We start from the raw sequence: 24,325 nt of genomic DNA, 5'->3' as shown, positions 1-24,325 counted from the left end.
CCTCTGACCTCTCTCATTAATGAGGCATTTTCGCTCACAGAACTGCTGCTCATTGGATTTTTGTTTTGTTTTTTTCTCCATTCTCTGTAAACTTTAGAGACTGTTCTGTGAAAATCCCAGATGATCAGCAATTTCTGAGATATTTAAACCACCCTGTCTGGCACCAACAATCATTCCATGGTTAAAGTCACTCAGATCCCATTTCTTCCCCCATTCTGATGTTTGTTCTGAACAACAACTGAGCTTCTTAACCATGTCTGCATGTTTTTAAGGGCTGGGTTGCTGCCACAGGATTGGCTGATTGGATATTTACATTAATGAGCCAGTGTACAGGTGTTCCTAACAAAGTGGCCACTGAATGTCTAAAACATTAGTTATGTCATAAACAGAATGTTCTGGAAAGCACGTAACAGGAAGGACAATAAGACCATGAGACAGAGGAGCAGAATTAAGCCATTCGGCCCATCAAATCTGTTCTGCCATTCCATCATGACCACATTCCCTCTGAACCCCACTTTCCTGCCTTCTCCCCATAACCTTTGATGCCCTGACTAATCAAGAACCTATCAACCTCCCCTTTAAACAAACCCAATGACTGGGTTCCGCAGCTGTTTATGACAACAAATTCCACAGATTCACCCCTCTCTGGCTAAAGAAATTCTTCCCGTCTCTGTTCTAAATGGACGTCCTTGTATTCTGAGGCTGTGCACTGTGGTCCTAGACTCTCCCACTATAGGAAGCTTCCTCTCTACATCCACCGGATGTATACAAGAGTATGAGAGAAGGTGCTGAAGACAAGAGAGACTGGAATTCTGAAAGAAATGCAGAATGCTGGAAAAACTCAGCAGGTTAAGCATCATCTGTGGAGGCAAGAGGTTGCATATCCAATGATGTATTCTTATCAGGTGATATATATAAAATGGTTTCTACGGAGCTGGAAAATAATAATTATAAAGAAAGGTCAACTCAGCTGGGGCAATTTCCTTTTGAAGTAATAGTCTGCAGCCAGTATTAATTGAGATACATGTCATAATGAGAAACCTAGATAATGTTAGGGGTGGTGGGGTGGAGATAAGTCTCTACCAAAGGAGGTGTAAGGTGCTCCTTCCCTCTGCTAGCCTGCAGGTCACCCTTGGGCAAGGTGTAGCACCTGCTTAGCTCTCTCCCCCCGCCGATCAGGGTCACATGAAGCCATGGGAGTAGGTGGTGGATGGCCATATGAGCAACTGGTGTATATCACGTCCTGGTTACGTGACCACTGACGCCAGGCAGACAATCTCTGAAGAGTATTGATAGTGGCTGGGGTCACCCGTCTTGTAAAGACACTGTCCAGAAGAAGACCAGTTCTCCAGAAAAATTTGCCAAGAACAATCACGGTCATGGATAGAGAAAAGAATAAGCAGATTAAAGACAGATGGAAGACCATGATCACTCATGTAATATAACACGCCACATAACGGCGATGATGAAGAGATAACGTTAAACATAAGGTACCTATTTTCCTTCCTAGAGACAGACGGTATGTGATGGATGGATTCGTGGGGCATTGATAAAACAGCAGTACTCAGCATTGGTTATAATCTAAACCTCCAGTTAGTGGAGCAAGAAACCACGACCACATTGGAACAGAGTCTAGGATGAACATTGGAAAAACCATCATTTGTAGAGGCGTGGACCAAGAGCTGGGAAATGGCCTCATTTAAACAGAGTCCAGATGAACATGAGATGAACCATCACCTGTAGAACTGTGGACCAGGAGCTGGGAAATGGCTTCATTTGGTGTTGAACATTTACTGGTTGTCCAACGTTCCCCAAAGGTAGTAGGACAGGTAGACAAAATGGCTTAGGTAGCACACCTTAACTTCTTAACCAGCATGGATTAAATGGGCCAAATAGCCTTAGTCTGTACCAAAAACTCTACAATGTAATGAAAATATGATCTGTTCGACTTAACACTCTAATTCACACATTAATGATCCTCCCACATCAGATCTTCCCCCTCTCTCCTTCAAATCAGCCACCAAGCCTTTCATTTAAAAACTCAGTCCCTCCATTTCTGTTAATTTTTTCCCCATCTGCAACCCACGCTTCTTCACCAGAATCCTTGAAAGTATTGTTGATTCCCAGACCTGTCCTGGTCCCACAAGGCTCAACTCCCTACAAATCTATCCCTGCCGCAATCCAGTAGCTAACAAAGCTATTGAGTATAGAGTCCAACAGGCGATCGTAAATCATGGTCACATATGCAAAGTGGTAGAGGGACTCAGCAGGTCAGGTGGCTTCTGTGGAGAGGAATAAAGAGCCAACATTTTGGGCTGAGACCATTCATCAGGACTCTTCTTTCCACAGATGCTGCCCAACCTAGTGAGGGTGGAGGAGTAACACTTCATATACCATCTGGGTAGCCTTCAACCTTGATGGCATGAGTATCAATTTCCTCTTCAGGTAAAAAAAGATTACCCCCCCCTCTTCTATTCCCCACTCTGGGGTCTTACCTCTTCTCACCTGCCTATTATCTCCCCTGGGTCCCCTCCTCCTTCCCCATTTCCTATGGTTTACTTTCCTCTCCTATGAGATTTCTTCTTCTCCAGCCCTTTACCTTCCCCACCCATCTGACTTCACCCATCATCTTCCAGCTATTCTCTTTCCTATCTCCCCATCACCCCCGCCAACCTTTTTATTCTGGAAGCTTCCCTTTCCTTTTCCAGTCCTGATGAAGTGTCTCGACCCAAAATGTCGATTGTTTATTCCATTGATGCTGCCTGACCTGCTGAGTTCCTCCAGCATTTTGTGTGTGTTGCTCTGGAGTTCCAGCATCTGGACAATCTCTCATATTTATGATTTGGTGCGGAAGATTTAATATCACCAGCATACGTCATGAAATTTGTTGACTTTGCAGCAGCAGTACAATGTGATACAAATAATAATAACAAACTGTGAATTACAGTTAGTATGTTTTTTCTTTTTTATTCATTTACACGATGTGTGTGTCACCAGCTAAGCATTTATTGACCATCCCTAGTTGCCCTTGAGAAGGTGCCTTCTTGAACCGCTGCAGTCCCTGAAGTGTAGGTACACCCACAGTGCTGTTAGGGAGGGAATTCCATGATTCTGACCCACCGACAATGAAGAAACGGTGATACGTTTCCAAGTCAGGATGGTGGGTGACTTGGAGGGGGATTTCCAAGTGGTGGTGTTCCTGGGTAGCTGCCGTTCTCGTCCTTTTAGATGGTAGTGGTCGTGGGTCTGGAAGATGCTGCCTCAAGAACTTCAGTGTGTTGTTGCAGTGCATCTTGTAGATAGTATGCACTGCCACAACTGTTCGTTGATGGTGGAGGGATTGGATGCTTGTGGAAGGGGTACCAATCAAGTGGGCTGCCTTGTACTGGATGGTGTCAAGCTTCTTGAGTGTTGATAGAGCTGCACTCATCCAGACGAGTAGTTCATCACATAAGAACATAAGAAATAGGAGCAGGAGTAGGCCATCCGGCCCATCAAGCCTGCCCCACCATTCAATAAGATCATAGCTGATCTATCCGTAAACCCAGCTCCATCTACCTGCCTTTTCCCCATAACCCTTAATTCCCTTACTATGTAAAAATCTATCTAACTGTATCGTAAATATATTCAGTGAAGAAGCATCAACTGCTTCCCTGGGCAGAGAATTCCACAGATTCACCACTCTCTGGGAAAAACAGTTCCTCCTCATCTCTGTCCTAAACCTTCTCCCCTGAATCTTGAGGCAATGTCCCCTAGTTCTAGTCTCACCTACCAATGGAAACAACTTTCCTACTTCTATCTTATCTATCCCTTTCAAAATTTTGTATGTTTCTATAAGATCCCCTCTCATTCTTCTGAATTCCAGAGAGTATAGTCCCAGGCGACTCAATCTCTCCTCATAGGTTAATCCCTTCATCCCTGGAATCAACCTGGTGAACCTCCTCTGCACCTCCTCCAAAGCCAGTATATCCTTCCTCAAGTATGGAGACCAGAGCTGCGCACAGTACTCCAGGTGTGGCCTCACCAGTACCCTGTATAGTTGCAGCATGACCTCCCTGCTCTTGAGTTCAATCCCTCTAGCAATGAAGGCCAACATTCCGTTTGCCTTCTTAATAACCTGTTGTACCTACAAGCCAACTTTTTGCGATTCATGAACAAGCACTCCCAAGTCTCTCTGCACAGCAGCAAGCTGCAATCTTTCATCATTTAAATAACAGCCTGCTCTTCTATTATTCCTTCCAAAGTGGATGATCTCGCATTTACCAACATCTGCCAGTCCTTGGTCCACTCACTTAACCTATCTGTATCCCTCTGTAGACTCTCCACATCCTCTGTACAATTTACTTTTCCACTCAGTTTAGTGTCATCAGTAAATTTTGCTACACTACACTCAGTCCCCTCTTCCAAATTATCAATGTAAATGGTAAACAGCTGTGGGCCCAGCACCGACCCCTGTGGCACCCCACTTACCACTGACTGCCAACCGGAGAAACACCCATTTATACCAACTCTCTGCCTTCTATTGGTTAACCGATCCACTATCCATGCCAGTATGCTTCATCCGACTCCATGCAACTGTATCTTATTTATAAGTGTCTTGTGCTGCACCTTATTGAACGCCTTCTGGAAATCCAGCTAAATGACACTCCTGACCTGAGCCTTGTAGATGGTGGACAGGCTATGGGAAGTCAGAAGGTGAGTTACACACCACACGATTCCTATCCTTTGACCTGCTCTGGTAGCCACGGTGTTATATGGCTAGACCAGTTCAGTTTCCAGGATGTTGATGGTAGGGGATTCAGTGATGGTGATGTCAAGGGACGATGGTTAGAGCCTCTCTTGTGGGAGATGGTCATTGCCTGGCACTTGTTTGGCTTGAATGTTACTTGCCACTTGTCAGGTCAAGCCTGGATATTGTCCTGGATGTTGGTCCTAGGACACTGACCTGAAGAACTCCTGCAGTGATGTCCTGAGGATGAGATGTTTCACCTCCAGCCACCACAACCATCTTCCTTTGTGTCCGGTATGATTCCAACCAGCATAAAAATATAAATAAAAAAGTAGTGAGGTAGTGATGGGTTTGTTGTCCATTCAGAACGTTGACAATTCTTCTGTCTCACGGCTGTTGCCTACCCCACTGAGTTCCTCCAGCATCCAGATTCCAGGGTCTGCAGTCTCTTGCATCTCCATATTGCAATCCTATGCTCTCTCCAGCTACCTGGGTGTAAAAAGCACCTCTGACTCCAACAAGACCAGTTGACAGGATTCACATACGTCACCTACACCAATTATCACACCACAACACTTACATCCCACAGAGTCCGTTCCACCATTCAACCAGATCGTGGCCAATCTGTAAGCTAACTCCATAAGTTTCAAAAATATCCAATCCTAACCCTATTTTAACCAGTTCAGTTGCTCTCTCCAACCTCAGCATGGACTACATGGATGAAAGGGACTGTTTCTGTGCTGTCGTCCCCTATGACTCCACTCAGCACTTGGAGTACTGTGAGCAATTTCAGGACCCTTATCTAAGAAAGAATGTACTGGCATTGAAGAACGTCCAGGGGGTTCTCAACAATGATCCCGTCAATGAAAGGATTAACTTAACAGATGAGGAGCATTTGTTGGCTCTATGCCTGTACTCATCAGAGTTTTGAAGAATGAGGGGAGATCTCAATTGAAACCTATCAAATATAGAAAGGCAACCATGAGGAAATCTGCAGATGCCGGAAATCCAAGCAACTCACACAAAATGCTGAAGGAACTCAGCAGGCGAGGCAGCATCTATGGAAGAGAGTGCTGTAAAGACCCTTCATTAGAAATATAGAGCGGCTCAGATAGAGTGGAGGTGGAAAGGATGTTTCCTCTAGTGGGGAATATAGGACCAGAGGGCATGGCCTCAGAATAGAGGAGTGTGCCTGATCAGAGATGAGAAGGATTTTGTTTTTAGCCAGAGGGTGGTGAATCTGTGGAACTCATTGCCACAGATGGCTGTGGAGGCCAAGTTATTGGCTGTATTTAAAATGGAAGTTGGTAGGTATTTAATTATAAGGGTGTCAAAGGCTATGTGGAGAAGGCAGGAGAATGGGGTTAAGAAGGAAAATAAATCAGCCATAATTGAATGACAGAGCAGACTTGATGGGCCAGATAGTCTAATTCTGTGCCTATGTCTTATGAAGGGGTCTCTTCCCTCACACTGGTCTCATTGGCCAACTCAGAACTGACTGAACTGGAAAATCATCCTCGATCACAGAAGGCCAAGGGTGAAGGGAAGAGTAAACACGAGGAATGTCCTGACGAAGGGTCTCGGCCCGAAACGCCGACAGCGCTTCTCCCTATAGATGCTGCCTGGCCTGCTGTGTTCCACCAGCATTTTGTGTGCGAAGGGAAGAGTGCTGTGTCAGCAATCACGTATCAGTCAGACCACAGAAGGACTGCGAATATCCTTCCCTAAAGGACACAATGAAGCAGATAGGCTTTCTTCAAAAACAAACCGATAAATTCATGGCCACTGTTACCGAAGCCAGCATTGTTTATTACAGATGTTCTTGGCTGACTTAAAGTCATACCTGCAGACCATCAGACCACTTAGAGTCACAGTCATAGAAAACTACGGCACAGAAACAGGCCCTTCTGACCATCTAGTCAATACCAAACCATTTAAAATGCCCACTCTCATCAACCTGCACCGGGGACCATCGCCCTCCATATCCCTCCCATCCAGGTACTTATCCAAGCTTCACTTAAACGTTGGAATCGAGCTCGCACCTACCACTTGCAATGGCAGCTCGTTCCACATTCTCACCACCTCAGGTTTCTCATCTCACCCTTAACCCATGACCTCTGGTTGTAGGCCCACCTAACCTCACTGGGAAAAGCCTACTTGCATTTACCCTACCTATACCCCTCATAATCTTGTATCCCTCTATCAAATCTCCTCTTAATCTTCTATGAGTCAAGAAATAAACTCCTAACCTGTTCAATCTTCCCTTATAACGTGGGTCCTCCAGACCCAGCAACATCCTTGTAAATTTTCCCCATGCTCTTTCACCCTGATTAGAGAGGGAGCAGAGGAGATTTACCAGGATGCTCCCTGGATTAGAGAGGGTGCAGAGGAGATTTACCAGGATGCTGCCTGGATTAGAGAGGGTGCAGAGGAGATTGACCAGGATGCTGCCTGGATTAGAGAGGGTGCAGAGGAGATTGACCAGGATGCTGCCTGGATTAGAGAGGGTGCAGAGAAGATTGATCAGGATGCTGCCTGGATTAGAGAGGGTTCAGAGGAGATTGACCAGGATGCTGCCTGGATTAGAGAGGGTGCAGAGAAGATTGACCAGGATGCTGCCTGGATTAGAGAGGGTGCAGAGGAGATTGACCAGGATGCTGCCTGGATTAGAGAGGGTGCAGAGGAGATTGACCAGGATGCTGCCTGGATTAGAGAGGGTGCAGAGGAGATTGACCAGGATGCTGCCTGGATTAGAGAGGGTGCAGAGGAGATTTACCAGGATGCTGCCTGGATTAGAGAGGGTGCAGAGGAGATTGACCAGGATGCTGCCTGGATTAGAGAGGGTGCAGAGGAGATTGACCAGGATGCTGCCTGGATTAGAGAGGGTGCAGAGGAGATTGACCAGGATGCTGCCTGGATTAGAGAGGGTGCAGAGGAGATTGACCAGGATGCTGCCTGGATTAGAGAGGGTGCAGAGGAGATTTACCAGGATGCTGCCTGGATTAGAGAGGGTGCAGAGGAGATTTACCAGGATGCTGCCTGGATTAGAGAGGGTGCAGAGGAGATTTACCAGGATGCTGCCTGGATTAGAGAGGGTGCAGAGGAGATTTACCAGGATGCTACCCAGATTAGACAGCATGTTATATGAAGATAGGTTGAATGAGCTGGGACTTTTCCTTTGGCGTGAAGCGAGATGAGAGGTGACTTGACAGAGATCTATAAGTTGATGAGAGGCATAGTTAAAGTGGACAGACAGACGTTTCTCCAGGGCAGAAATGGCTAATACAAGAGGACGTAATTTTAAGGTGATTGGAGAAAGTGTAAGGGGGGGATGTCAGAGGTAGGTTTTTTTTTAAAAGACCACTGGTAAGTACGGAGGTTGGGTGGACGTTTGTCTCTAGCAAAGGCACTCCTTTCCCTCTGCTACCCTGCAGGTCGCCTTTGAGTAGGGTGCAGGCATGTCAGAGGCACGTTAATTATACGAGGAGTGCTGGGTGGGTGGAAGTTTTAGATTGATCTTAGATAGGTTAAAGGTCAGCACAACATCGTGGGCCGAAGGGCCTGTTTGACGCTCCATACGCCTCCAGTATTTTGCTGAAGTGGTAAATGAACCATGATGCCTGGTGCTGAAGAGCCTATTGAAACGTCTGTCAAGGTTTGCACAAGAAAGACTGACCATCTGGTTGGGGGACTGGAGGACTGCCAGCCATTTGTAGAGCAGAGGAGCAAGAGCAGTGAGAACTATTCTCCACGCCTCTGTTCTGGCAGAGAAGCAGGAGCTATTCTTCTTGCCTCTGTTTTGGATTCTCCGAGTTGTGTGACACATTGTAAACAGATTACCCAATACAATGCCACAGTTGTTTGTAGCCGACACATTCCTTGCAAAAACCTGACTACCAGGCCGGGACAACTTTCAGCTGAGTCGGACTTTAATCATCTGACCTGTGCTTAAATATCCTGAGGGATCTGTAGTCCGGCAGCTCAGTGCCTGCGAGATAAAGGTCACACTCTGCGGTATAGGTCGGTGTTGAAAAATTGAGATTAAAATTTGCTGTTAGAATGACAGTAATTTTCTGTGTCTGTGTGTGTGTGTGTGTGTGTGTTGCATTCAATTATCCATGCTGCTGGGTTAATCAGGTTGGGATGGTGTGGTAGCATAGTGATTAGCGATTGCTGTTCAAGAGGCATCAATTCATTACCCAGCAATGTCAGAGTCAGAATCAGGTTTAATATCATGTCGTGAAACTTGAGTTTGTGGCAGCAGTTCAGTGCAATGCATATTAATAGAGAAAAAAATTGTGAATTACAGTAAGATCCATCTATATAAATAAAAGTTTAATTAAATAAGCAGTGCAGTAGTGCAAAAACAGAAATTTAAAAAATAGTGAGGTAGTGTTCATTGGTTCAATGTCCATTCAGGAATCGGATGACAGAGGAGAATCACTTAGCCTCCGCAGCCGCCTATAGCAACAAACTCTGGCTAAAGAAATTCCTCCTCATCTCCAATCTAAATGGATGTCTCTCTATTCTGAGGCTGCGTCCTCTGGTCCTAGACTCTCCCACCAGAGGAAACATCCTGCCCACAACCACTCCAGCGAGGCCTTTCAGCATTCAATAAGTTTCAACAATGACGTCAACACTCATTCTTCTGAATTCCAGTGAATACAGGCCCGCAGCCATCAAATGCTCCTTACAGGACAAGTTGTTCAATCCTGGAATCTTTTTCACAAACCTTCTTTGAACCCACTAAATAATTTTATCTCCAAATAAAAATAAAGATAACTGAAAACTGAGATTGGGAGGGTTGCTGTCGAGTATTCTGCGACTGAGAAATTCATGGCAATTCCACTAACGGGTGGAATCAGGAAAGCTGCAGCGTTTCTTCAAGAAACAAAGGGGAACCGTGGCTAGAGGAGCTAGCAGCTGGGGCAGCACAGTAGTGTAGTGGTTAGCATAAAACATTACTGTGCCAGTATTTGGGGTTCAATTCCCACCATTGTCTGTGAGGAGCCAGTACATTCTTCCCACAATCATGTGGGTTTCCTCCAGGTCCTCTGCTTTCAAAGACACGCAGGTTAGGGTTAGTAAGCTGTAGGCATGCTAGTTGTCATCAGAAGCATGGTGAACCTCAACATTCAAAGTACATTTATTATCAAAGTATGTGTACAGAATACAACTCTGAGATTCATCCTCCCATAGGCAGCCACAATTACAAAGAAACACCTTGTCTTTAATCTTTAATACTCTCTTTAAGGTTAAGGTATGTAATGTAGGGATTTTATATGGGCTGTCTCCCATTCTCCCACCATCTGTGAGAGGTAACTTGACAGAGGTGAGTGAGATGATAAGAGGCATAGACAAGTTTTTCCTCAGGGCAGAAATGGCTAATACAAAAAAACATACTTTTAAGGGGAGGGGGAGGGGAGAGGGAGAGGGAGAGGGAGAGAGAGAGAGAGAGGGAGAGAGAGAGAGAGAGAGAGAGAGAGAGAGAGAGAGAGAGAGAGAGAGAGGGTGTGTGTGTGTGTGTGAGATATTATGGGGAAAATGTCTGCCTTCTGTCCCCTTTCTTTCCATTCCTGATAAGGGTCTCAACCCGAAACGTCAATCGTTTATTCCCCTTCACAGATGCTGACTGACCTGCTGAGTTCTCCACCATTTTGTGTGTGTGTGTTGCTCAAATTTTGCAGCATCCGAAGAACCTTTTGTGTTTATATCAGAGGTACTTTTTTTTTTAAAACACTTAGAGTGTTAAGAGCAAGCAACATACTGGTAGAGGCAGATACATTTGGGATATTTAAGATAGGTGCACAGATGATTGAGAACTGGAGGATTTGTGGGAGGGAACGGAATCAAAATCAGGTTTATTATCATTGACAAGTGTCGAGAGATTTGTTGTTTTGTGGCAAAGGTACCGTGCAATACATAAAGTATACATTAAATCACAAACTTCATCATCATTATGTGCTGTGACATCTGATGTGGACGATCATGGTCTTTCCATGACCGTGATTGTTTTTGGCAAATTTTTTTTACAGAAGTGGTTTGCCATTGCCTTCTCCTGGACAGTGTCTTTACAAGACGGGTGACCCCAGCCATTATCAATACTCTTCAGAGATTGTCTGCCTGGTGTCAGTGGTCACATAACCAGGACTTGTGACCTGCACCGGCTGCTCATACGACCGTCCACCACCTGCTCCCACGGCTTCACGTGACTCTGATCGGGGGCTAAGCAGGTGTTACACCTTCAAGGGTGACCTGCAGGCCAGCGGAGGGAAGGAGCACCTTACACCTCCTTTGGTAGAGACGTATCTCCACCCCACCACCCATATAAATTACAATATTAATTAAATCAGTGCAAAAAGAGACCAAAAGTAGTGAGGTAGTGTTCACATGTTCATGGACTTATTGTCCATTCAGAAATCTAATGGCAGAAGGGAAGAACTGTTCCTACAGCCTTCAGGCTCCTGGACCTCCTCCCCGATGGTAGCGATTGGAAGAGGACATGTCCTGGGTGCTGAGGGTCCTTATTGATGGATGCGACTTTGAGGCATCGCCTTTTGAGGATGTCCTCGTGGTGGGAGTCTAGTGCCCATGATGGAGCTGGATAAGTCTACAGCTTTTTCTGATCCTGTGCCATGGCCCCTACATACCAGATGGTGAGGGTGAAGATGGAGTTGATTAAAAGGTTGGGCCGAAGGGTATGTTCTGTACTGTAATGGTCTATGCTCTAAGCATTTCCCCTGACCCAGCAAAAACACTCAATCCCTCCGTCAGTAGGTTACATATTCAATCATTACTCCAGCAAAAGGAGCACGTAATCTCGGCTGATGCAGCACCAGTGGTTTGCTACAAAATACTTCAGGTGAGCTGTTAACCCAACATACCATCCGTCTCATCAGATCTGCTTAAAATATCTCTCAGCACCACTTGCAGAGGAATTTGCCCAGTGTCTTAAATGATAACTTTGCCACAAATAACGTCATTGAAAAGTCTGGCTCAGTTCTCTTTGTCATAGAGTCATGTACATGGAATGCGTGTACTGTATATAACCTTTCTGTGCACAAACTCTCCGCCTTACAGCAGAGACAAATTTATTATTTAGAGACACGGTGCGTAACAGGCCTTGGACCACACCCTAGCCTTATCACAGGACAATTAACCAGCTAATCGGTGCGTCTTTGGAACGTGAGAGGAAAGCCACGCTGTTTACAGGAAGAACATACAAGCTGCTTAGAGCCTGCGCTGGAATTGAACTCCGAACACGGGAACACCCTGCTCTGCCATAACATCGTGCTTACTGCTTTGCTCTATTTACTCGATTGTAAAGCAACTGCAACTGGGTGCTGGGTCCATTGTTCTTTGTCAGCTATAAAACGACGACCTGGATCATAATGTGATTAACTGGGTCAGAAAATTTGCAGATGACACCAAGATTGGGGGTGTGGTGGACAGGAAGAAAGACTAACAAAGCTCGCAGCGGGGTCTGGACCAGCTGGGAAAATAGGCTGAAAATTGGAATTTAATGCAGACAAGTGCGAGGTGTTCACCTTTGGTAGGACCAGGCAAGGTAGGACTTACACAGTGAATGGCAGCCTCTGAGGAATGTGGCGGAACAAAGGGATCTGGGAATAAATCATTGAAAGTGGCATCACAGGGAGATAGAATGGTAAAGAAAGCTTTCGGCACATTGGCCTTCATAAATCAATGGGATATTACGCTGAGGCGAGGCCGAACTTGGAGTATCGTGTGCAGTTTTGGACTTTTTTCCTTGGCATGTAGAGGACTGAGGGGAGAACTGATAGGTATACAAACTTATGAGAGGTATAGATAGGGTAAGTGCAAGCAGGCTTTTTCCACTGAGGTTAGGTGGGACTATAGCTAGAGGTCATGCGTTAAGGGTGAAAGGTGAAAAGTTTAAGGGGGACCTGATGAGAAAATCCTGCACTCTCAGGTTTGTGAGAGTCTGGAACGAGCTGCCATTGCAAGTGGTGCATGTGAGCTCGATTTCAATGTTTAATAGAAGATTGAAGGGGTATATGGATGGGAGGGGTATGGAGGGCCACAGTCCCAGGGCAGGTCAATGGGAGTGGGCATTTTAAATGGTTCGGCACAGACTAGATGGGCCAAAGAGCTGTTTCTGTGCTTTAATTTTCTATGACTCTATCGTGAAGTGTAAGACACTATGAAGCAATGGCATCTCCATTAGTAACAGAACTCACACAAGTTGCACAGTCACTTCCTTTCCCTCAATGCCACATGGACTGGTCTCCGCCGACTACATGCAGTCAATTTCAGTGTTCAATGTATTGGTATAGGAATCGGTTTATTATTGTCACATTTACCGAGATACAGTGAAAAGTTTGCCTTGCATACTGTTGCTACAGATTAATCATTACACAATGCATTGAGATGCATTGAGCAATAACAGCACAGAATGAAGTGTAACAGCTACTGAAAAGTACAGTGCAGGTAGATAATAAAGCACAAGACCATAACAAGGCAGATTGAGGCCAAGCGTCCATCGTAACATACAAGAGGTCTGTTCAAGAGTCTGACAACGCAGTGGGGTGGAAACCGTCCTGAGTCTGGGGGTGTGTGCTTTCAGGTTTTTGTATCTTCGGCCCTGATAGGTGGTGAGGTTGTTATAAGTCCCTACCGAAGCAGGTGTAAACGCCGGTTGGTGGTGTAGTGGCATTCTCATCGGACTTCAAGGCAGTGGTCCTGCGTTCGAATCTGGCTGTTGCTTGCACGCCTTCCGTCCGTGCGGGGTTGAGTACCAGGCTAGCAACTCGACCCATTAAAAGGGACAAATGGTACAGAAAAAGGCAAGGTTGCTGCCCGATGCGCCACAAGGCGTGGAAATGAACAACAACAAAGGAGGTGTAAGGTGCTCCTTCCCTCCGCTAGCCTGCAGGTCACCCTCAGGCAAGGTGCTGAGCTCCCGATCAGGGTCATGTGAAGCCATGGGAGTAGGTGGTGGATGGTCGTACGAGCAGCCGGTGCATATCACAAGTCCTGGTTATGTGACCACTGACGCCAGGCAGACAATCTCTGAAGAGTATTGATAATGGCTGGGGTCACCCGTCTTGTAAAGACACTTTGATAATAAGTGCATTTTGATCATTGAAATTGCCTTGAATATTCAATATAAATATTTCAACAATTGGAGTCTTCATTTTGCCTGAATCCTCTTGAATCATGGCACTCAAGGAAGACTGACTTTTCATTATCAAATGGATCACTAATTGTGAACTTGTGCCTGGAATACTGTAGATAATTTCCCATGACAATTAAAAGCAGGTTGAGCCACGGTTAACAGTGAACTTAGTCCTATTTACATTCACACAACAGACTGTTTCATTGGTGAGTATTGCTTGATTCATCCAAAAGACTCAGGGCCACATATCGTGTCATTTACATCGCAAGAAGGGCAGGCATTGCCTTTCCAGCAAGATAATTAGACACACAGGAGATTCTGCAGATGCTGGAAATCCAGAGCAACACACACAAAACGCTGGAGGAACTCAGCAGGTCAGGCAGCATCTTTGGAGAGAAATAAACAGTCGACATTTTGAGCCAAGACCGTCATCAGGACTGAAAAAGAAGTGAGAAGAAGCCAGAGTAAGGAGATGGTGGGGGGGGGTGAGGAGTAGAAGCTGACAGGTGATAGGTGAGACCAGGTGAGGGGGAAGATGAGTGGGTGGGGGAGGGAAGGTGCAAAGTGAGAAGCTGGGAGGTGATAAGTGGAAGAGCTGAAGGGCAGAAGAAGGAGGAGGAATCTGATTGGAGGGAATAGTACACCATGGGAGAAAGGGAAGGAGGAGATGCATCGGGGGCAGGTGAGGAGAAGGGGACAGAGGGGAACTAGAATGTGGACTGAATTATACCACTGATAAATGTCCTTATCACTGGTCATTGTTCAAACAAGGGATGTTCTGTTTTAGAAGAACAATTGTATTACACCATGTTGCATTTAATTCTTGTCTACTGTTGAGGTGAAGATACTTGTGCTTTTAAAACCACATGGAGTCATTACTATAGAGTACCACATCCCAAGGTGAATTAGAGACAAACTTTTTATTTGTAAAATCCCAGATCATAAAGAGAGCACACCAGTTAATGGTATCGTATTATCAACATCAGGACATACATTGAGAGATGGGTCATGGCATGAATCACCTTCAGCTTTCCAGATAACCTCAACCCACTGTAATTCACCCACAGCCGTAACAGGTCTATGGCAGACACCATCTCCCTGGTCCCACACTCATCTCTGGAGTACGTGGACAATAAAGACACCTACTCAGACTATTGTTTATTGACCACTATTATTCCAAGTAAACTCATCACCAAGTTCCAGGCCATCTAAAATTGGTTCCTTGACTTTCTGACCAACAGAAAACAACTCCACCACGATTCTTCCAGATACTGATGCTCCACAAGGTTGCATCCTCAGCCCCTCCAAAAGAAGGAATGTGATAAGAGAGGAGCGTACCATGGGAGAAAGGGAAGGAGGTGAGACAACAGAGGGAGGTTCCTTTTTCTTCGCCCACCTATCACCTCCCAACTTCTCACCTTATCTCCCCTCACTTGGTCTCACACGTCATCTGCCAGCTTGTACTCCTCCCACCTTCTTATTATGACTTCTTCCCCCTTCCTTCCTTGTCCTGATAAAGGGTCTCAGACTGAAATGTCGACTGTTTATTTCCCCTCATAGATACCGCCTGACCTGCTAAATTCCTCCAGCATTTTGTGTGTGTTCCTCTGGATTTCCAGCATCTACAGAATCTCTTATATACATAATTGGAGCAGAATACTTCCACTTGCCTTAAACATCCTGTGAAAGATAAAGATTAGATTCATTCACATGTATAGTGAACTGAGACATGCACCATCGATTGCTGTGCGTTGGGGGCAGCCCACAAATGTCACCACGTTTCTGGCGCCAACACTGCACACCCACAACATAACCCCAACTCGTACGTCTTTTTGGAATGCGGGAGGAAACCAGAGCACCCGGAGGAAACATGGACACAGGGAGAATGTACAAACTTCTTACAGAGAGTAGTGAGAATTGAACCTCCATCTCCCTATCGCTGGCAAGGAAAGGAATTACACTAACCAGAATGTTACCGTGCTGTGTGTTTTCCCAATTCCGTGCTGCATCAGTATGTTGACTGGCAGTGATTCACGTACAGACCAGTGAGGTCCCACAAGGGCATAAGTTACAGACGCCAGCTTGATTCACCTTTCTCCAAGAGGACCACAACCTTGTCATGGGGTTTGAAGACTTGTGTGCCTCAATGAACTACGATGGCTGGAGTTGGGGCTTCACGCTTTGACTCTGTTAGGGTCATCCATACCAAACAGGTCAAAGGCTATGGGCCAGACTAAGAGTGGTCCACCGGTCCTCCAGGTTCAGGGGTTCAGCTCACGACTAACAACCCCAACAGATCAAAAAAATTGTTATGGAATCAGCGATGAAGAATCCTTCGGCATCTGTGTGCGACAGTCTAGACAGAGATGGAGAACCTTCGCTGCTGTTCTGAATGTCAGCCACGCGACAGGCACTACAATTGATTCATTGATTGATCATTTGTAGTGCCCATTCATTGATCAATTGATTCACCTTGAACACCAAGTCCTTTCAATCTCTCGCAATTTAAAAAATAACCAAGGAGCAAGCCATGTCTATTTTGACAGGGAAACCATACAATTCACATGCTGATATCGGGTTTTGCGAATAAATATTCTATCCTGAGCGGGCTCATGGTAAGGGACCACCAAGTAGGTAGAGGAAAGGGAGTTCTCGAAAAAAATGCAAAATCCCAAAACAGTGGGAATCCCTGACACACGTTTGCTCATCGTGTAGGAGCAGCTTTTTGGCACAACATCACAACTGCGGCTATGGTGTATTGATACTGAGGAGAGAATGGTTAGGCTGATGTTTAGAACATCTGTCACGTGCACTGACAGGGTGTTGTCAACTTCATTGTCGGAATTCCCTTATCCTGGGAAGTCAAGGGTACTCAAAACTCCTGATTTGTGCCCTGAACTTGGAATGTAGAACCTCCGCTAGCCTACAGGTCACCCTTGGGCAAGGTGTAGCACCTGCTTAGCCCCCCGATCAGGGTCAGGGTCATGATCATCCATGGGAGCAGGTGGTCGTATGAGCAGCTGGTGCAGATCACAAGTCCTGGTTACGTGACCACTGATGCCAGGCAGACAGTCTCCAAAAGATATTGTTAATGGCTGCTGTCACCCATCTTGTAAAGACGCTGCCCAGAAGAAGGCAATGACAAACTGCTTCTGTAGAAACATTTGTCAAGAACAATCATGGTCACAGAAAGACCACGATTGCCCACGTCATACGACACGGCACACAACCAACGAACAAAGATCAATCCAATTATCCTTCCCTCCTACATAGTCTTCTGTTTTTATCATCCATGTGCCTATCTAATAGTCTCTTAAATGCCCCTAATATATAAATAAATATCAGAATGGGATTCAGCCATTCAACCCATGGTGTCAGCTTCTGCATTCAATTATGGCTCAACCCCTTTACCAATTAAAGCAGAGCCACTGAACCCTGATAGAAACAAGTCATCCTTCATTCTCTAACACACAGAGCTGCAAACATAGAAAAGAGACAAGAAAAATTCAAGCAACACACACAAAATGCTGGTGGAACACAGCAGGCCAGGCAGCATCTATAGGGAGAAGCACCGTTGACGTTTCAGGCCGAGACCCTTCGCCAGGACTTTCTGTCAAGAAAAATTAACCTGGTTTTCTGCTCCTGACCATCTGCCCGTATACGAGAATGGGAGGGAGGAGATGGAATGGATCGTTGCGCAGTAACAAATCCGTTTTGCACACCAAAGGTGCAACAACGTGAAGTGGTTCACTAAGCGATAGAGGAAAATCACTTGCACCAATGTCACATCCATTGCGCTTACCTAACCAAGTACGGAAGGGTTGCCAGGCAACCTGGATGACAGCCACCATCCAATCCAGGCCATGCTCTTCTCTCGCCACTGTCATCGGGAACGAGGTACAGAAGCCTTAGGTCCCACACCACCAGGTTCAGGAACAGTTATTACCCCTCAACCATCAGGTCCCACACCACTAGGGTCAGGAACAGTTATTACCCCTCAACCATCAGGTCCCACACCACCAGGTTCAGGAACAGTTATTACCCCTCAACCATCAGGTCCCACACCACAAGGGTCAGGAACAGTTATTACCCCTCAACCATCAGGTCCCACACCACCAAGTTCAGGAACAGTTATTACCCCTCAACCATCAGGTCCCACACCACAAGGGTCAGGAACAGTTATTACCCCTCAACCATCAGGTCCCACACCACTAGGGTCAGGAACAGTTATTACCCCTCAACCATCAGGTCCCATACCACCAGGTTCAGGAACAGTTATTACCCTATAACCGTCAGACTCCTGAACCGGTGTGGATAACTTCACTCACCTCAACACTGAACTGCTTCCACAGCCTATAGACTCACTTTCAAGGACTCAACAACTCATGTTCTCAGGATTACTTTGGAATCGTTTTATTTACAAAATATTTGTGCGTCACCTTTTTCAGATTGGTTATTTCTCAGTCTGTTAGTTTATGTAGAGTATTTATATAAATTCTATTGAATTTGTTTATTTTCCTGGGAAGCCTGCAAGAAAATGAATCTCAAGGTAGAGTATGTTGACGTTGACAGTACTGTGCAAAGTCTTACACACATATCCATACCTAGGGAGCCCAAGACTTTTGCACAGTACTGTGATTTTATGTATTGCATTCTACAGCTGCTGCAAAAAAGAATTGTGATATACATGAGTGATGATAAACCTGATTCTGATATGGGTCTCTATTGTGGACTGAGAGTGGGAAGGGGGCAGAGAGAGGGGAATCATGGTTGGGAAAAGGGGAAGTGAGAGGGCAGAGGGCAGGAAGCACCAGAGAGATATTCTATAATGATTAATAAACCAATTATTTGGAATCAACTGGCCTTGCCTGGTGTCCCAGGGCTGGGTGTGTGTCTGCACCCACGCCAACCTCCACCCCTGGCACTCCTTCTCTTTCAGCAGTCCCAAACCCCTCCCCCAGCACTCCGCCCTCACTACCCCCAGCATCCTTTGCTCCTACCAAATTCACAAACACATGTTGATGACACAATACTGTGCAAAAGTCTTAGACACCATAGCTATACACGTGTACCTAAGACTTTTGCAGAGTCCTGTATGTAGTTTGAAAAGAAATTTACTTCGACTTGGACTTTCAGAGTCATAAAAACCTGCTTAAAAATCACCATCACGTACATGCAGCTTAAATTCACCCTACCAAGCATGAAAGGGTTAGCACTTCTTCAGTGCATTTTTAACCAGCAGTGAACCAACACCAGAGGGATTTTGTTCAAACAGTGGCCACACCTGTACGCCTGTTCATTAATACAAATATCTAACCAGCCAATCCTGTGGCAGCGTCTCGATGCATAAAAGCACGCAGACACGGTCAAGAGGTTCAATTGCTGTTCAGACCAAACATCAGAATGGAGAAGAAATGTGATCTAAGTGACTGTGACTGTGGAATGATTGTTGGTGCCAGATGGGGTGGTTTGAGTATCTCAGAAACTGCTGATCTCTTGGGGTTTTCACACACAACAGTCTCTAGAGCAGTGGCTTCCAGCCTGGGGTCCACGGGTCCCTCAGATAATGGTAAGGGTCATTGGCATAAAAAAGGTTGGGAACCCCTGCTCTAGAACTTACAGAGAGAAAAAAAATCCAGTGAGTGACACTCCTATGGGTGAAAACTCCTTGTTAATGAGAGAGATCAGGGGAGAATGGTCAGACTGGTTCAAGCTGACAGGAAGGTGACAGTAACTCAAATAACCACACGTTACAACAGCGTGGGCAGAAGAGCACCTCTGAACACACAACACATCGAACCTTGAAGGAGTTGGGCTACAGCAGCGGACTACCATGAACACATACTCTGTGGTTACTTTGCTAGTTTCAGAAGGTATGTAATAAAGCTGTCATTGAGTGTAGATTTTATTTGAACTTTAAATGCACTTTTTAATAGCAGCAAACCAACACCACATGTGTTTTATGGATATTGACATGTACATGTATTGACATTAAAATCAAGCATCCAATGGTTTCAACAGTTCAAACAGAGGGGACGGTACCTGAGGAATGCCCAAACGTTTGGATTTTATGATTGTTTAAATCTATGATCCTGACGATCTTGAAAGATTTCAGATCATCTTCATCCAGTGCAATATCCCCAAGAAAGGCAGCTGCAGAGAGAGAGGACAATGGAAACTACATTAGAGAAGGCAAGGCTCTGGCAACGCTTAGTGTGACTATTGGACTGCATCTACAGTCACAGTGGAGGGGAAAAATCACAAGATCAAGGCCATTAACGTTCATTTGCCAAGCTAAATGTTCACTTTGTACTTACACCAGATCCTGGCATCATCTACTCACATACAACCATAAGCTGAGCCAAGAGCGCGGCACGCACCACCTGTACAGACCCAGCACTCAGTGAGCGAGGTCACTGCTTCTCCAATTCTGCAGCACCCGGAGTCACAGGAAGAGCAGATGATCCCGTTACAGCGGCGGGAAATGACCCGAGATCGCAGGCGCTGTATTAATATCATGTTGACCTCTACGCTACCATGCTGCCCAAATGATTTGATCTGTAGGAACAGATACAGCCTTTCACTGTAGCTTCAAAGGACATACACAACCCTGAGACTCATTTCCTTGTGGGCATACTCAATAAATCTAGAGAACAATAACCTGAACAGGATCAACGAAAGACAGCCCAGCTAGGGCGTTCACAGTGCAGAAGGCAACAAACTGAAAGTACAAAAAGAGGAAATAATACTGATAATAAATAAGTGATAAATATCGAGAACACGAGATGAATACTCCTTGAAAGTGAGCCCATAGGTTGTGGGAACATTTCAATGGTGAGGCAAGTGAAGTTATCCCCCTTGGTTCAAGTGCCTGATGGCTGAGGAGGTAGTAGCTGTTTCTGAACCTGGTGGTGTGGGTCCTAAGGCTCCTGTGGCTTCTTACTGATGAGAAGAGAGCGTGTCCTGGGGAGTTGCACCTTGGTACATGTGACAATAACAAACCCATACATTCTCTTAATTGTACTCAGCTCAGGTACAATTAATGCAGAAGGTGACCTGAGGTCAAATCAGGTCCTCATTCTTATTTATAAATCACTGTTTCACTCTGAAACTTCACAATGTCATTCAGCTTGCAGCTTGTACCAAACTCTCTGCCGAGTTTTACCGACTGGAAGAACCTCTCGTCCATACTCCGTCATTATCAGAATCAGGTTTAATCCCACCGGCATATGCCATGAAATTTGTTGTTTTGTAGCAGCTGTACAATGCGAAACATAATAACAGAGAATAAAACTGTTAATTACAGTAAGCATATCTATTAAATAGATGAATTAAATAAATAATGCAAAAATAAAAATTAAAAAAGTAGTCAGGTTCAATGTCCATTTACAAATCGGATGGCAGATGGGAAGAAGCTGTTTCTGAATTATTGAGTGTGTGCCTTCAGACTCCTGTACCTCGTTTCCTGGTGGTAGCAATGAGAAGAGGGCACGTCCTGGGTGGTGGGGTGGGGGGGTCTTTAATGATGGATGCCACCTTTTGGAGGCGTCGCTTCTTGAGTTTGTCCTGGATACTACGAAGACTAGTGCTCATGATGGAGCTGACTAAGTTTACAACTCTCAGCAGCTTTCTTCGACCCTGTGCGGTAGCCCACCCCCACCCCCACACCAGACAGTGATGCGGCCAGCAAGAATGCTCTCTGTGTACCATAATTCCATGGTTTGGAATTCTCTCTCAGAATTTCTGAAAACGACCACCTCACAGTTTGTTATCTTTTGCACGCTGGCTGAACGACCTGTTTGGGTGGCCTTTCACTGACTCTGTTCTGGTTATTATTCTATAGCTTTAATGAGTTTGCCCACAAGCAAGTGAATCTCAAGGTTGTGCACGATGACTATATGTACTTTGATAATACATTTACTTTGAACCTCCTGCATGAACCTGACTCACCTCCAGTTGCAAAGATGGGCCCCTGTTTATTTTTGGTAGGTTAAGAGTGGAAATTTTGTCGGATGGCAGAGCTCAATCTGGAAGCAATAATTGAATTGGCTACGTTCAGGATTTAGCAGAATGATTATTGGAGACAGAAATTACAGTTATGTGAGGAAGTCAGCAGGATGAGCTTAGAATCAATATATTGTGCAAGCAAAGTACTGCCGGTGAGAGAAAGAAAATAATGTTGTAATATTACATTAGTTCTATTAGGAACAACCAACGAACTGATTACAAACTTCAGGACAGAGAAACCAGAGATCCATGAGCCAGTCTTCAACAGAGGATCAAAAGTGGAGGGGGTCAGCAACTTTAAATTCCTTGAAGTTACTATTTCAGACAACCCGTCCTGGACTCAGCACTTTGCAAACAAAGCACCTCTGCTTCGTCAGGAGTGTGCAGAGGTTCAGCATGACACCTAAAACTTTGACAAACTTCTATAGATGTGGGAGAACGTACGAATCCCTTAACAGGCAGTGCCGGGAACTCCCATATCCCTTCACAACTTCTTGTCCTGGGAAAAGCTTGTGAATGATAGATTAATCAGAATGATGTGAAGTCAGGAAGATGACAGTCATGGGTCAAATCAGCCATGATCCAATGAGATAGGAGAAGACCAAGGGGCTGAATGGCCACTTCCAGACTCTAAAGCATGAATAAGAGCTAGTGGCTGTAATTCTGACTCCCACAGCAGGACCTCACTACACAAGTTTGGAAAAGCTTTAAGTTTGTTATTACCCCAACCACTACTAATATTTTACAGATGCTGGAGAGTTTGACATCTAGTTCCTCTAATTTTATTTGACTGATCTCTTTAGGCTGCCAGTTATTGCAGAGACAACATTTCTTAGCCACGTTCAACAATTCAGATTAAGGCTAAATGCTGGTGTGTACTGGTGCTGTGCTTTTATTTTTGCACATTCTGAGATGAAGGAATTCGAATCCGACTCAGGTTTAATATCACTAAGAGAGTACCATGCAAAACTCTTTGACGCATATATATAGCTGGGCGCCTAAGACTTTTGCACAGTCCTGTAGCTGTCAACCCGGAGCAGGGAGCAAGCTTGTAGATCTGGCGGGAGCAAAGGTGATGAGGGTGGAGCGCCGCGGGAGCGGTGGGGGACAGGTGGCAGAGAAGGAGTGCTGGAGTGGAGGATGGCGTGGGTGCAGATTCACTCAGTCCTGAGACACCAGGCAAGGTCGTTTCATTCCAAACAATTGGTTTATTGATCATTACAGAATGTCTCTCTGGCATTCCCCTCTCCCTTCCCCTTTTCCCAACCATGATTCCTCTCTCCCTGCCCCCTTCCCACTCTCAGTCCACAAGAGACTCATATCAGAATCAGGCTTATCATCCCTTACATGTCATGAAATCTGGGTTTTTTTGCTGCAGCAGTCCAGTAAAATGACTACAGTGCTGTGCAAAGTCTAGGCACCCTAGCTCTATGTACGTGCCTTAAGATTTTTGCACAGTACTGAACATGGTGAATAAAGTCGATTGCTTATCTTTGAGACAGTGTCATGACGGATGGCAAGAAATGGGCAAGATGTTTCCAAAAAAACAGTGGAAACTTCCTGGCCACTCCAGAGAAAAGTTATACAAGAGTAAGTGTTGCAATTAACAGACCATAAAGAATGAAACTGCAGGACAAATGAATTGGAGGGCAGCTGAAACTAACTCCCAAAGTGCAAGATCAACTATTCTAATTCCAAAATAATTTAACAATCTCACAAAGAAACAATGGGACTTTGTAGGAAACGGGAAATTGTTACAGAGATGGTCTCCTCTTCAGTTTGGCATTATGATATGCTTTAGAAATCATAATTAGTGGTTGTTTGCGGCTGGATGTCCAGTTAAAGATTAGTTTTATTTGTTACATGTACATCAAAACCTGGAAACATACAACAAAACGTGTTGTTTTGCATGCACACAAGTTGATTGGGTTGTTAAGAAAGCGTATGGTGTGTTGGCCATCATTAATCGGGGGATTGAGTTCAAGAGCTGCGAGATAATGTTGCAGCTCTTTAAAGCTCTAGTCAGACCACACGTGGAATATTGTTCAGATCTGGTCGCCTCATTATAGGAAGAATATGGTGCAGAGGAGACTTACCAGGATGCTGCCAAGATTAGAGAGCAGTTTTGACAGGATAGTTTGAACAAGCTCGGCCTTTTCCCACAAACAAGAGAAAAACTGCAGATGCTGGAAACCCAAGGAACTCAGCAGGCTGAAACATCGACTGTACTTTTTTTCCACAGATGCTGCCTGGCCAGCTGAGTTCCTCCAGCATTTTGTGTGTGTTGCACGGGCTTTTCCCTGAGGAGCAGAGGCAGACGAGAGGTAACTTGACAGAGATGTACAAGATGATAAGAGGCATAGGTCAAGCGGACAGCCAGAGGTCAGAGATGGCTAATATGAGGGGGCATAACTTTAAGATGATTGGAAAGA

General features: G+C 45.3%; 1 protein-coding gene across 1 annotated transcript in view; it reads right to left on the bottom strand.

The window, feature by feature from the left end:
* LOC140735902 (bone morphogenetic protein 1-like) overlaps positions 1-24,325 on the bottom strand; it is a 275,011-nt gene that overhangs the window by 179,075 nt on the left and 71,611 nt on the right. The window contains exon 2 of the mRNA XM_073061499.1: positions 19,929-20,039. Coding sequence (XP_072917600.1) covers positions 19,929-20,039 — 111 coding nt within the window. The remainder of the gene's footprint in view (positions 1-19,928; positions 20,040-24,325) is intronic.

The sequence above is a fragment of the Hemitrygon akajei genome, chromosome 1 (assembly GCF_048418815.1).
Source record: "Hemitrygon akajei chromosome 1, sHemAka1.3, whole genome shotgun sequence".
Taxonomy (NCBI): Eukaryota; Metazoa; Chordata; class Chondrichthyes; order Myliobatiformes; family Dasyatidae; genus Hemitrygon; species Hemitrygon akajei.
The sequence above is the reverse complement of the archived record's forward strand: the minus strand, read 5'-3'. Positions and strand labels throughout refer to the sequence as shown.